Source organism: Rhinolophus hipposideros (genome assembly GCF_964194185.1).
Source record: "Rhinolophus hipposideros genome assembly, chromosome: 1".
In the NCBI taxonomy this organism is placed as follows: Eukaryota; Metazoa; Chordata; class Mammalia; order Chiroptera; family Rhinolophidae; genus Rhinolophus; species Rhinolophus hipposideros.
This window is the reverse complement of record NC_138047.1, coordinates 76419633-76433290: the sequence shown is the minus strand read 5'-3', so window position 1 is coordinate 76433290 and position 13658 is coordinate 76419633. Positions and strand designations below refer to the sequence as shown.

Below are 13658 nucleotides of genomic sequence, written 5' to 3'. Positions count from 1 at the left end.
TAAAAAACACTGTTCCATGGACTGGCTTCACTGAGACCAATTAATAGAACCTTCCCACCCCCACTATAAAGCATTCTAAATGTCATATAGGACAACAGAACCGTCTCACTGAGAGGGCTCAGATGAACAAACAAACTGACATGCTGACACCTAATAGGTAAGTAAATAATAGTCCATCTGCTTCCCCTGCCCACGCAGTAGGACCTCAGCGAATGCAAATGAGATGTTTTGAAAACTGCCTCTTTTCAAAATGAGTAAGAAAAACAATCATGAAAGCATCTTTCAAAGAACTGAGGTCACTGACAGAGAACAGCAATATATTTTTATGCAGATCAGTCTATTTCACAGGAGCCCGTGAAATCCAGCCTGTGTAGTGACAATGTGCCTAAACTGTCCCTCTCAGTCAGCCATTCCTGTAGCAGCAATAGCCTCAAAAGCAACGGCCTCATCCTGGCTGGTGCAGAGGGACCGGAGCACACGAGAACTGGATGAAAGATGCTTAGTCGTCTGCGTCTCAATCACAGGTATTACTGAACAGAGCGGAAACAAGACAGGATTTTTTTTTGCCTGATTTAACCTCTCTTCCTTATTTCTTTCTGTCTTTTAGGACTATACCCCAGCTTGAAATGGAATGATGTCCTAAAAACTTGAGATATTGTAACCGAGAACCTTCCTCTTGAAAAATAAACTATTAAGTAAGTAAATAAAAGCTGTTTTTATTAATCAGAAATGCTATTTGGGGAGATGGGAAAAGGAAAGAGAATGAGAAAAGATCTGAAATTGTAAGACCTTACACCATTCATATCATACAAATTCTCTACCGTGAGTAAGACAGGGTTTTTGTTGTTTTAAAGCATCTCCCATGGTCCCATTAAAGTTTTTCTATGATATTTCAAGGCTTTAGATCTTAAACCCCAGGATTGTATCTTACACAATTACACAATGTGGGGATCCAGGAACCCTTATGCCATGCCTGTCAGCATGTGGACGTATACACACATTCTGCAGAGCCAAGCAGGCAATGCCCAGCAACTGCATATATGTCTGAGTGACACAAATCCACAAGGGGGCATAGGTGAGGATATTCATTGCAGTATTGTCTAAGGAGATGGAAAGCAAGAAGTTGGCTAAGTGTCCACTGCTGAGGAGATAGGTACATTGCAGGTGGAAGATGTACACTATTGATTCTCTTCAGGAACAGAAACAATGGACTAGCTAAAACACAGGTGCATGGTAAATCCCATAAACAGAGAAGGTAGAAATATAGTGACATGTAGCACAAAGCCACTTATGCATTTTAATAATACATGCACGAAGAACTATACAGACACACACAAATGAATGCATGTAAAACTAGTGAAATTCCAGTAAGATCTGTGGATTTTATCAATGTCAATTTCTTGGTTTTGATACTGAACTATAATTACGAAAGAGGTTAATTATCATTGGAGGAAACTGGGTGAAGGGTACATGGGACCTCCTAGTACATTTTTTGCAACCACTTATGAATCTATAATTACATCAAATTAAAAATGAAAGGGAAAGGTTAATGCAGAACAGGACCAGTATGTGTAATATAATGTGGATAGTGTGTGAGAGTATACTAAAATATCTATCTATTTAAGGTTTATATGTTTATATAGTCAATACCTGGGAAAATACTTACAATAGTTATATGTGGGAGTGGGGCTGGGAAACTTGAGTGCTGCCAAGGCGGGCAACTTAGATTTGTCAAGGAATGCAACCCTTATGTGCCATTTTAAAAACTGAATATATATTATAATAAATAAAAAACATAAAAGAAAAAAAATACATGAATAAAAAACCCCACTAATGTTTTATAGGAACACATGCAAATGAAACAACCCATATCAAAAGCACTGAAGTGGTTGTCTACCTTGGAAGGGAAGGGAACAGGAGAGGAAAATAGGGTTTAAAGGGTACAGATTTCGAAACCTTCAACCTTTATGGACTTGGATTATTTTGAATGTGTTTCTAAAGGGTGGATGGGGAGAAAGATTTGATCATGACAGATGGCTACAGAACTGTACTAAGATTAGAGAAGGGTATTTTGGGAGAATGTTTAAGACAATTGCCACACCATCCAAATAACTCAGAGAACTGTATAATTTTCCATCAAGAAGAGTTAACAGAGAACCTTTATAGCAGACAAAAAGTCCAAGGCTTAGCCGTTTTTAGTTCTCAAGTAGAAGTTGCCATTGGGTGTGTGTTTGTGACCTAGAAGGCATACCAGAAGATCCAGAATCCTTACCCACTGATGATAATGGTAAGGGAGGGAAAAAGTGTTGCATTCTTCCAAGAGTCCCCAAATCAGAAGGCGCAGAAGTGTTAAAGGTGTTGGTTTCAGCATTGCTAGCCCACTGGACAGTCTCAATGTATGTAACCAAAATGATACAGTAAGGAGTTTTGCTCATAATAAATCACAACTACTAATCTTGTCATACAGCATCCTTTGCAGTTCCTATTTAAAAACAGGAATACAAGTAATTTCTTGAATCTGACCTACAGGCAGTGAAGTTAAACAGTTTCTGAAAGGAGGACTGAAAAGTGACAACATCCTGTTCCTGGTTTGATTTGTACACTTATGATGGTGAAAAGGATCAGTCAGTCCAGAAGCCTGAGAAAATCAAGCTTAATGGGCTAAATGACTTTCCAAATACCAACAACCCTCAAAATGGCATGAAAGCTATTTGAAGAAGATATCCTTTAAATGTGGTATATCTAAAATTAGACCTCATCCTAGTTATTTTATATTACAAGCCAGTGAGGAATCCCTAACTTCATTTTTCCGTTGATAGTAAGCACGACAGCCAGAGAAGAAACTTTACATCCAATGTGAAATGATTTCCCCCCTCAGGAAACACCTATTCACAAATAAAAACCTATTGAGAGCTACATGTAAACCTTTTAGTACTTTTGCTTTGAGGAAAGAAAAATGATTCGTATCAACTGCTTTAAAAATTGAGAACTGGAACAGGCACCTTTATTGTGTAAGTAATTATACAAGAGTGTTGCTATATTTTTAGAGTGAGAGAGATGCTTCAATTGGGCATCTAAGCATACCATCCAGGCCAAGGACTGGAAAGTCACTTTGGGTCGAGTGAAGAGAAGGAGAAAACAGGAAAGCTGAGAAAGGGGAGAGACCAGGAGACTGGTACAGAAGGAAGACTGGTGGGGTCAGGAAAGTTAGCAGGAGGGGAAAGGCACCCAGGGGAGGGAGGCAGGAGCAGCACTGGAGAGAGGACCCTCCTCACCTCATGTTAGTGCTGTCCCTTAGGTCCCTTAGCCAGAGAGGCTGGCCCAGGTCTTCTGGGCTCCCAACACCCAACATCCAGGCTTTGGTTCTGCCCATAGAATTTTAATTTCCTTTCTTCACCTGACATCTGCATGTGCCCATCAGGCAGCCTCACTGAGTCTCCAGCTAACTTCTCTCTGTAAATCTGAAGACCTCTGTAATGGAGTTCAAGTTGCTTCTTAGCCCACCTAATTTCTATTTAAATCTGATTTAGACAAAACTCTGGTGTCTCCTGTTTTCCTCGCTTTGAACTATCTTTGTGTTTTGAAAGACACTTTTTCCTCAACAGCCTTTTTATCTTTTTGTATTCTGATTTCAGCACATTTTTTTGACATACATTTAACTGACATGTTGTCAAAATGTGTTTTAGCAGCTTTCAAAATTCTTGTAAATTATTGCTTCTCAAACTTAATATTTTCCTATTTTATTTTTCTTGACAGATGTGATGCATTTATGCTAGGTTCTCCTCTAAATGGATTGACTCTTTGGTGGATTTCTAAAGTTTGCCTTCCCCCAGCAGGATGCTGTATTTCACTGTGTGTTGATTGCTATAATGTTATACCCACAGATCAAAGCATCCTCATTCATAAGAGGACATTCCCAAGTAATGGGCTTTTTGGATATTACCTGAAAAGATGTTTTTGTTGTACTTTTTTTTTTTTGGTGCCACTGTTAACGTTATTAGAAATACACACACACATGCACAAGCTATAGATTTTTCTTCACTTGTCTCCTTGATATATTTCTGCTTACCTGGTAGAGATCATTTCTCATGTTGATAATGTCATCAGAAACCAAACCAGACGTGACTTCTAGCAGATCCTTTACAAGTTGAGCATGAAGGTGGATGATTGCTAAGTGTAAGACACTGGAACAAAAAACATAATGGCAATAATCAACTAAAGTGTTAATTTAGAAAAAAAGACTCTCAAGATAATGGTTAGACTTGCAGACTGCATCTGACTCTCACACCTAGTTTTCCTTGGCCCCATGTGTTTTGAATGTATCAAATCGGAATCTGAGGTGGGGATGCTCTTCTGCCTGCCCAAGGCTGCCCCACTCATTTATGGTACATGCCTGGTCTCTGGGGGCATCCAGGTTTGAGCCCTTGAGGTGGAAGGCACCTGGGCTTGGAGGCAGCGGGAGCTGAGTTCAAATCCCAACTCTGCCTCTATACTATGCTTTCAGGGCATTTTCTCCTCTAACTTTTCCCTGACTTTCCCTGACATATAGATGATGTATGTCAAATGCCTGAATTAGAATCTATTCAGAAAAATGTAGTTCCCTCACCTAGCCCTGCCGCCCTCCTGCAAATACACTCCTGTGGCTTTTTAAGATCTCCGAGATCCCAAGAGGGGAAAATGGAGTCAGGTGTTTAACTACTGGGAGAAGATTCTAGAAGCAAACTTCTGAAGGAACAATGTGATTGTGTTTCTCCCCCGTGAATATTCCCTTTGCCTGGAATGGTTTTGCTCCTGTTCTCTGCCTCTGGACAATGCCTCTCCATCCTTCATACTCTAAACCTTACATCCTCAGAGAAGACTTTCCCAACTTCCTAGGCAGAGCAACTGTCTCCCCTCAAGCATAGTGCTTGACTATGGAACTGCAGGTTCCTATTCATCTTTTTCCCTCTCTGGAGGCTGGTTCTCTCTGGATCAGCCTTAGAGCCCTCACATAAGGATTCTAAGAAGGAACCTAGGGGCTTACACTAATGAGGTCAAAACTATTGGCAGGTGCCAAGCATCACTTCAAGGAACAACATTTTTCTTTTTAATTGTTAAAAATACTTATACTATTTAAATTATTTTGAAAGGACTCAACAATAACAACAATAAAAGTGGCTACTGTTTGTTTGAGCTTCTATTTACCAGACTATGCTAAGCACTTTTCATATATTATCTCATTTATTGTAACAACAAACCTATGAGGTAGGTAATATCCTCATTTTTCAGATGACGAAACTGAACTCAACCTGGGTCACACAGCTGGGATTTAAGCCCAGGTCTGTATTGCTCCAAAGCCATCCCTTAATCCCTTATGCTATCCTGCTTCAGGGGTACATGTGTTCTGCTCTGCAGAGCTTAGATGAAACACCTAAGAGGACAAATATGCTGGAGTATGGGCAGACTCAGAGTATCACGTGGTGGCAGTACATCTGGGATTTGAGGCACAGGCTGGATTTTCTCTAATTTAAAGATATTAGCTGTCATTTTTATCCAGGTCTCTTTCTTAACAATAGCAAGTGTATCTTACTTGAGATTGACACTGGCACAGGAGGGCCTAAAAAACTAAATTGTGACTGTTCCTTAAGAGATGTTTTTCAATGCATGATTTCAGAGTTTCACAATTGTCTTTTGAAATGTGAGGCTGGAAGAAAATTTCTGAAAAAGGCCTAAGTCTGACGCAGACATGATGCACTATACCAAGAAAAAGGCCACACTTCAAAAGCTGCCTAAAAATTTCCATGTGCAGCTCAGCATTTCATAGAGAAGTACATCACCCCTCCCCCATAAATCCTCACACCCTCATGGGAATTTCCCCAATACCAGAAGTTTTTATTATATTTTTTCTCTATTGTATTTTCTGTGATGACTAATAGACACAGGATTCAGATTATTAGCCGAATATGACAAACTCAATGAAAACAAGAGGCCTGAGCTGTGAAGGCAAAACGTATCCCTTATTTACATTCTTACAAGGACTCCTCTGGTCTCCCCAAGTCTTAGCTCTCTGGTCTCTAGCTGGTAAGCCCTGAGCCTGCTTTTGCGAGTATGTCTGGGGCCTTGGAGGGGACTCTAAGTATTGATTTCCTGCTTGGGCAGGGAAGGCCACCTCTTTAGCCCCTCCATATATGTCCAGGGTCCTTACACATATCTATGCCCCCCCCACCCACTCAATGCACCCACTTGAATGCATGAGTCTTGTATCCCTTCTCACAATTCTTTCAAACACTGACAGTCCTTTTCTAACTTGTATGTGCTCGTCTTGCCTAGATTCGTCAATTCAGCAGGTCCTTCAAAATGTCATTTGAAATGCTGCTGTCCTGCCTTGGTTAACTGCTTTCCCTTGTGGTTACATGCTACTGAATGCTAACTGGATAATTTAACTCTGTTAAAAAACATTCTGCTGTTCATGACATTACACAAAGAAGCCTGTACCAGATCCTCTCATACTGTATAACAACGCCAGTGGTTATACCACATCCTTGGTTACGATGCAAGGAATGAGAACAGAGGTCTCTGTTTGAAACCCTGAGGTTGGCACTTTCCTAAAACATTTGGTTCAGTTTTTAAACAGACGTTTAAAACACAGCACTCAAGAGCTCTTTCACAGAAAAGGATTTCTCATTGTCAACACTATTTTAGGAAGGCTTTAGATAAGGCCCTTGACTTGAATCTGAGGGCTGCTGTCTCTTGTTATTTTTATAGGCTTTTGAGATCAGTTTAGAAATCCCAATGAAAGGACTAAGAGAACTGTTTTAGAAAGAAGCCAGGTGGCTTTGCAACTATAAGCTCAGTCACAGCAGGAATGGGAGGCATCGTGTTGGGATTGTAAGACTCCCACACAATATGGCTTTGAGAGGTCATGAGTCTGATCCACTCACAGACTGGTGACCATTAACAGAGGCAGTAGAGAAGGAACCAGTAACTGGAAAAGAATGACAATTGCCTCTTAATCATTTTGTTGTTGTGCTTTTTTTTTTTCTTTTTTTCTTTTTTTTTTAAGTCTAGAGCACCCAGGATTCCCTGGGAGTCTCCTATCCAAGTACTAACCAGGCCCAACCCTTCTTAGCTTCCAAAATCAGACATGTTCAGTTAATGGGCTTTTTCTTGAGTATACTATCATTACAAATGTACAGTTGGGATAACAACTGCTTTAGGGATTTGGTAGGACCAAATTTTATTATTACATTATTATATTATGTATATATTATATTGTTACATAAAGAAAATATTACTATTCCAATAAACAAATATTTGTTTATTAAATAATATTCTAAATTTTATTCCTGTAAGTAAAGCAAGGCTTATCAAAAATTATTATTCCCCACACACATCTTAGTTTTCTTGCCCAGAATGTTGTACTCTTAGATGAGTATTCCAGCTGTTCTTGAATCCAACAAGTGAGAGCCACAGGACCCAAGAAGCAAATTATCCCACTCAACCTTATGGACACATTATTTTCCTTGAGAGAGTGTTCCAGTTACAGGACCCAACAATTTTGATCAATTCTTCTTTTCGGTATGCATACAATGATTATCTCTCTTTCCTACCTTAAAACAACCCTTGTTGTCAGAAGTTCTTTCTTACCTGTCCCCATTCTCATCTTGCACCGCAGTGAGATGGCGCTGGACAGCCAGCAGCATCTTCACATCTCCTGTGACGGCGTAGTCGAACAGAGCATTGGCATGCCGCTTGGCAAGCTGCATAGCCTTTTCTAGAAAGAGGTTATCTGCAAGGCAATGACCATGATCACAGGTGAGTTTCCTACACTCGCTCTACAAGTATGGCATCCTGAGGCCAAAACCATCAGCACCAGTGTTCCGATACCTTGACACACATTGTTTTACTGGAAAGTGTTCCTTTCAATGCTTCTGGATTGCGTTCATTAGAAAAAGCACAACTGGACATTGGCTCACTGATAAACATAGAGGCTGATCTGAAAAATCTGTCTACAGTTTGTTAGGGGTAAGAAGTTCAGAAATGTCTTATTTTAAGGGGAACAATCAATCTCCAAATAATGTTAACTGGATTTTGCCATAGATAATCAGTAATCAATCTCTTGGTGGAATAATTCTTCATTGGAGTCTTTTTTTTGACATTCAGTATTGTTTTATATTAATTTCAGGTGTACAGCATAGTGTTAGAAACTTATATAATTTAAGAAGTGATTCCCTCTGACTAGTCTAGTACCCACATAGCACTATAAATAGTTATTACCATATTATTGATTATATTCCCTATGCTTTACTTTACACCCCCATGACTATTTTGTAATTACTCATTTGTACTTTTTAATCCCTTCACCTTTTTCACCCTGCCCCGCAATCCCCTCCCATCTATCATCCTAACAAATCTAGTACCCATCTGACACCACACATAGTTACTATTACAATGTTATTGACTATATACCCTATGCTATATCCTACATCCCCATAACTACTTTGTAAAAACCAAATTACTTCTTAATCCCATTCCCTTCTTTCACCCACACACCCAACCTCCTTCCCATCTGGAAACCATCAAAATGTTTTCTGTATCTATAAATTTGTTTCTGTTTTGTTTGTTAATTTTGTTCTTTAGATTCCACATATAAGCAAAGTCATATTGCATCTGTCTTTCTCTGTCTGATACACTCCACTCAGCACAACACCCTCCAGGTCTATCCATGCCACCACAGATGGCAAGAATTCATTCCCTTCCATGGCCAAGCAATATTCCATTATATATGTATGTATTAGGTTGGTGCAAAAGTAATTGTGGTTTAAAAGGTTAAAAATAATGGCAAAAACAGCAATTACTTTTGCACCAACCTAATACCACCTCCTCTTTATCCATTCTTTCATCGATGGACACCCAGGCTGCCTCCACATCTTGGCCATTGTAAACAATGCTGCAATGAACATATGGATGCACATGTCCCCTCAAAGTAGCATTTTGGGTTTCTTTGGATAAATACCCTGCAGTGGGATTACTGGATCCTTCATTGTCTCTTCTTATAGCTTTTGTTTTAAAGTCTATTTTGTCTTGTGTAAGTATTGCTACCCCAGCTTTTTTTTTTAAATTTCTATTTTCACAAAATATCTTTCTCCATCCCTTTACTTTCTGTCTGCGTCTCTTTCAATCTGAAGTGAATCTTTGTAGGCAGTATATGTAAGGATTTTGTTTTCTTATCCATTCAGCCTTCCTATGTCTTTTGATTAAAACATTTAATCCACTTACATTGAAAGTAAATAGATACTTGATAGAGACGTAGATAGATACTTGATAGATACGTAGTTATTGCCATTTTACTTTTCATAATTTTAATTTTTTCTTTGATATCTTAAGGAAGTCTCTCTAACATTCCTTGTAATACTCATTTTGGTGGTGATAAACTCCTTTAGCTTTTTCTTGTCTGGGAAGCTCTTTATCTGTCCTTTGATTTTTAAATGACAGCTTTGCTGGCTAGACTAATATTGGTTGCAGGTCCATGCTTTTCATCACGTTGAATATTTTGTGCCAATCCCTTCTCATCTGCAAAGTTTCTATTGAGAAATCAGCTGACAGTCTTACGGGAGCTTCCTTATAAGTTACTAGTTGCCTTTCTCTTGCTGCTTTTAAGATTCTCTCTTTGTCTTTAACCTTTGCCATTTTAGTTATAATGTGTCTTAGTGTAGGCCTGTTGCCTGTTTGGGTTCATCCTGTTTGGGACTCTGTGCATTTTCTGGGCTTGTACGTCTGTTTCCTTCACCAGGTTAGGGAGGTTTTCAGTCATTATTTCTTTAAACAGGTTCTCAACTTCTTGCTTTCTCTCTTCTCCTTTTGGTACCCTTATGATGTGAATGTTGTTCCACTTGATGCTGTCCCAGAGGTCTCTGAAAGTATCCTCATTTTTAAAATTCTTTTTTCTTTTTGCTGTTCCGATTGGGTGTTTTCTGCTTTGTCTTCCAAATTGCTTATTTAATCCTCTGCTTTGTCTTCCAAATTGCTTATTTAATCCTTTGCTTATAAAAGTCCGCTGGTGATCCCTTTTATACATTCTTCATTTCAGTTATTGTATTCTTCTTTCTGACTGGTTCTTTTTTATGGTTTCTATGTCTTTTTTATGCTTGCAGTTTCTTTGTTGAAGTCCTCAATAAGTTCCTTGAACCTCCCTGTAAACATTGTTTTGAACTCTGTATCTGTTAGGTTGCTTGCCTCCATTTCATTTAGTTCTTTTTCTGAAGTTTTCTCCTGTTCTTTCATTTGGAATGCATTTCTTTGTTTCCTCATTTTGGCTGACTCTCTGTGTTTGTTTCTATGTATAAGGTAGATCTGCTATGTCTCCCAGTATTGGCTGGGTGGCCTTATATAGTAGGTGTCCTGTGGGGCCCAGAGGCACAGTCTCCCTGGGCACCTGAGCTGGATGCTCCAGGAGTGTCTCTTGTATAGGTTGTGTGTGCCCTCCTGTTATAGTTGAGCCTTGATTGCTGTTGGCACTTCAGTAGGTGGGATTGACTCTCAGGCTGATTGGCTGTGAGATTTGGCCACGTCCACAGCTGTTGTGCAAGAGGCTTACCCCACTGAGTGGGATTCATTCCAGTGGGCTCTGTTGCCTCTGAGACCACCCTTTGTACCATTTGTGGGGCTAATTGGGTGGTGCTTTGCTGTGGTCTGAAGCAAACCTCCAAGTATGTTGGTAGCCTCCTGAGAGGGGCTCCAGTGCAGGCCCAGGTCAGCCACTGCTTGTAAATGGCTGGATGCTACTTGGGAGGAGCTACAAAGCAATCTGCAGTTGTTTGCTGCCTGTGCTAAACCTAGAGACATGTGGGAGAGGCCATGCTGCTAATCAAAGTCAGCTGCCACCAGTACCAGGCCTGCGGTATCTCTGCAAAAAGCGAGGACACCTGGAAGCCTGCTTCCACCTACTGGCTCCCTTAAAGTTCAGCCACTGATAAGCCTCGCGTGGTACTGGAGTTGGGTGAGGCAGGGTTTCAGATATTCACTAGAGTGGGAGGAATTGTGGTCACCAGGTTAATATAGACTCTGGTTTGGTGCCAGTGCTGAGCCTGGAGTAACTCAGCAAAAGTTTCAGAGCACATTGAGGCCAGTCGCCACCTTCCTGGAGTCTGCCAGACTCCAATAAGAAAGAGTGCAATTTGGGAGGGACTGGCTGCTTGCGGAAAACTACCTCCGGTGGTGTGAGAGCTGGGTAGGGCAGCATTCCAGCTAAGTCAGCAGGTGAAGCAGTGGCAATCACCAGGTCATTCAGATTCAGATTTGGCCAGAGGGGGCGGACTCAACACAGCAAAGATGGCGCCTGCCTGCCAGGTGCATGGGAGGAGGCCTCCTCACCGGGAAAATGCCGACTGTCCTCCAGTCCTCCTGCTTAAGCCACACACCTGAGTCTGCCTTACTCTGTATGTCTCCAAGGCACCCCCCCAGTCACCGTTCCTGCGCTGGAACTCAGGGTGAGTGTCTACAAGCGAGCAAGTGAGTCTGTGTGCGGGCTGTTTAAGTGGACGTGTTGGTTTCCTGCAGCTTTTGGTCCCACCCAAACGGTCAGAATTCCCCGTTTTTCACAGCCAGATGTTGTGGGGGCTCCTTTTCCAGCACCACTACTCTGGGCTGGGGAGCCTGGTGTGGACGCCTGGGGACCTTCTCTCTTCCGGGGGGAACCGCGGCAGCTGACGTATCCCTCCTGATTCTCAACTGCCACAGGGAGGTTTGGGGCCCGTTCTGCGTCTCCACCTCTACAACCCGTCTTGACATGGCTTCTTCTCTATATTTTTAGTTATAAGATTTCTGTTTGGCTAGACTTCAGATGGTTCTCCAGGTTGATTGTTCTATAATTTACTTGTAATTTTAATGTATTCACGGAAGCATGCAGGCACAGTGTTTATCTGCTCCGCCATTTTGGATATCCTTCATTGGAGTTCTTAAAACTCTTTCATTAGGCCAAGTGCCAAAAAACACAGTTTTTGCCATAGACAGAGTTTCCATGAGCCATTGGTGTTTTTGTAAAGTTTGATTCCTGAAGGTCAGGGGAAGGCAGATTGGGGCCTGAGGGCCAAATCCTATGCATGGCTGGTTTTTATATGCCCCCCTAGCTAAGTGTGGTTTGTACATTTTTAAAGGGGTGTAAAAAAATGTGTGCTAGAGACCATATGTAGCCACTAAGTCTAAATATTTCTTAACTTTCCCTTTACAGAAAGTTTTCTGAGTATAATCTAGGATGACCTCGATTCTTTACACATACTCTAACGGCTACTACTTCAAAATACACACAAAAATACACTGTCCCTTCTAATCCTAATTCTCCAAAAAGGGCATCAGGATAAAAAGAAAAGTTCTTATTTTGAGGCCAAGTTCCACTTTAGTATGACAGTCGAACTTCAGTCTAGAGAGGGGAGACTATTAAAGTTATAGAAACTGTTTTCTATTATCTGTGACAGAAATGAATTAGATTATCTTTCACGATACCCTAAAACGGCATGATTATGATTGGAGAATGCATATGTAAATTTCTGTACTTTATATTCAAAGATAATACTGGGAAAATGGAAATCCCAGTGTGAATAAAATGACCTGGTTTTCAAAAGATATAGGACTCTGAAGAACACATTGAACTAAATATTGATATATCACCTTCAGATTAATAAAAAATAAAACCAGTCATCTGGAAATAACTTCTATACCTAGAGCTGACCCATCCCCTCGCCAAGCAATACAATGTAATCATCTGTGTGTTTACTTACCCTGAAACCTAGAATTCTCTTCCTTTACTCCCACTGTATACGTCAGAGTAAGCTCATCATCCTCATTGCTGGACTCCTTATCTTGTTCTGAGGTTTCAGTTACTTTCCTGGAGAGCCGCCTGTCATCACTCTCCTCACAACCTTCAGGGTCATTTTTAGATGAGGTGTCCATGGTTCCTAAGAGAAAAGCAAAAACATCAGCTTTTTCTCAGTAAAATCTATTAATTAAGTTATAATTCACTGTTTTAATGAAGGTCAGATAAACGTGATAGGCAAGTTTACTGCGAAGGGAAAAGAAAAACAACAATTCAAAATTCCTTTTAAAATGGTCATAAGTAACAAGTTTTGGAGATATTTTAAACTTTCACTTCTAAAAACCACTTTTTAAAATTGCAGGTGTACAATATGATTTGATATTTGTATATATTGTCAAATGACCACTAGAGTTAAGTCTGATTAACATCTATTAGCATATACAATTACAAAATTGTTTTTCTTGTAATGAGAACTTTTAAGATGTTAAAAAACGTTTTTTTTTTTTACACTTCTGAAAACTTACATCTCGTTCTGTTAATTTGTAAAGGACAAAATGAAATAAAAGCTCTTTTGTGAATTGCAGGAAAGTGGAATTTATAAAGTTCTTGAAAGCAGAGGACTTATTTTTTTCCTAATGCTAATTAACTAAGTAAGTTGTAAAGACATGATATCAATTCCTGTTCTTTATTGTAGGAGCTATCCAGGGCACGTTTCTGACGATGCTCTTTCAGGTCTGACTGTGTTATCTGACGGTACAATGAGAGCACCTAGGTTTCATAGGCAGACCTGGTTTAAATCTTAATTCTGCCACTAACAGATATGTATCTTCAGTAAGTGATTGAACATTTCTGAACCTCGGTATTCTCT

General features: G+C 40.1%; 1 protein-coding gene across 2 annotated transcripts in view; it reads right to left on the bottom strand.

Annotated features, from left to right (window-relative positions):
- The window catches only part of NFKB1 (nuclear factor kappa B subunit 1), a 115013-nt gene that overhangs the window by 11122 nt on the left and 90233 nt on the right, over positions 1–13658 (bottom strand). For both annotated transcript variants that reach the window (XM_081046179.1, XM_081046180.1), the window contains exons 14-16: positions 12756–12932; positions 7627–7768; positions 4070–4184 (exon numbers count right to left, since the gene is read on the bottom strand). In XM_081046179.1, coding sequence (XP_080902305.1) covers positions 4070–4184; positions 7627–7768; positions 12756–12932 — 434 coding nt within the window. The remainder of the gene's footprint in view (positions 1–4069; positions 4185–7626; positions 7769–12755; positions 12933–13658) is intronic.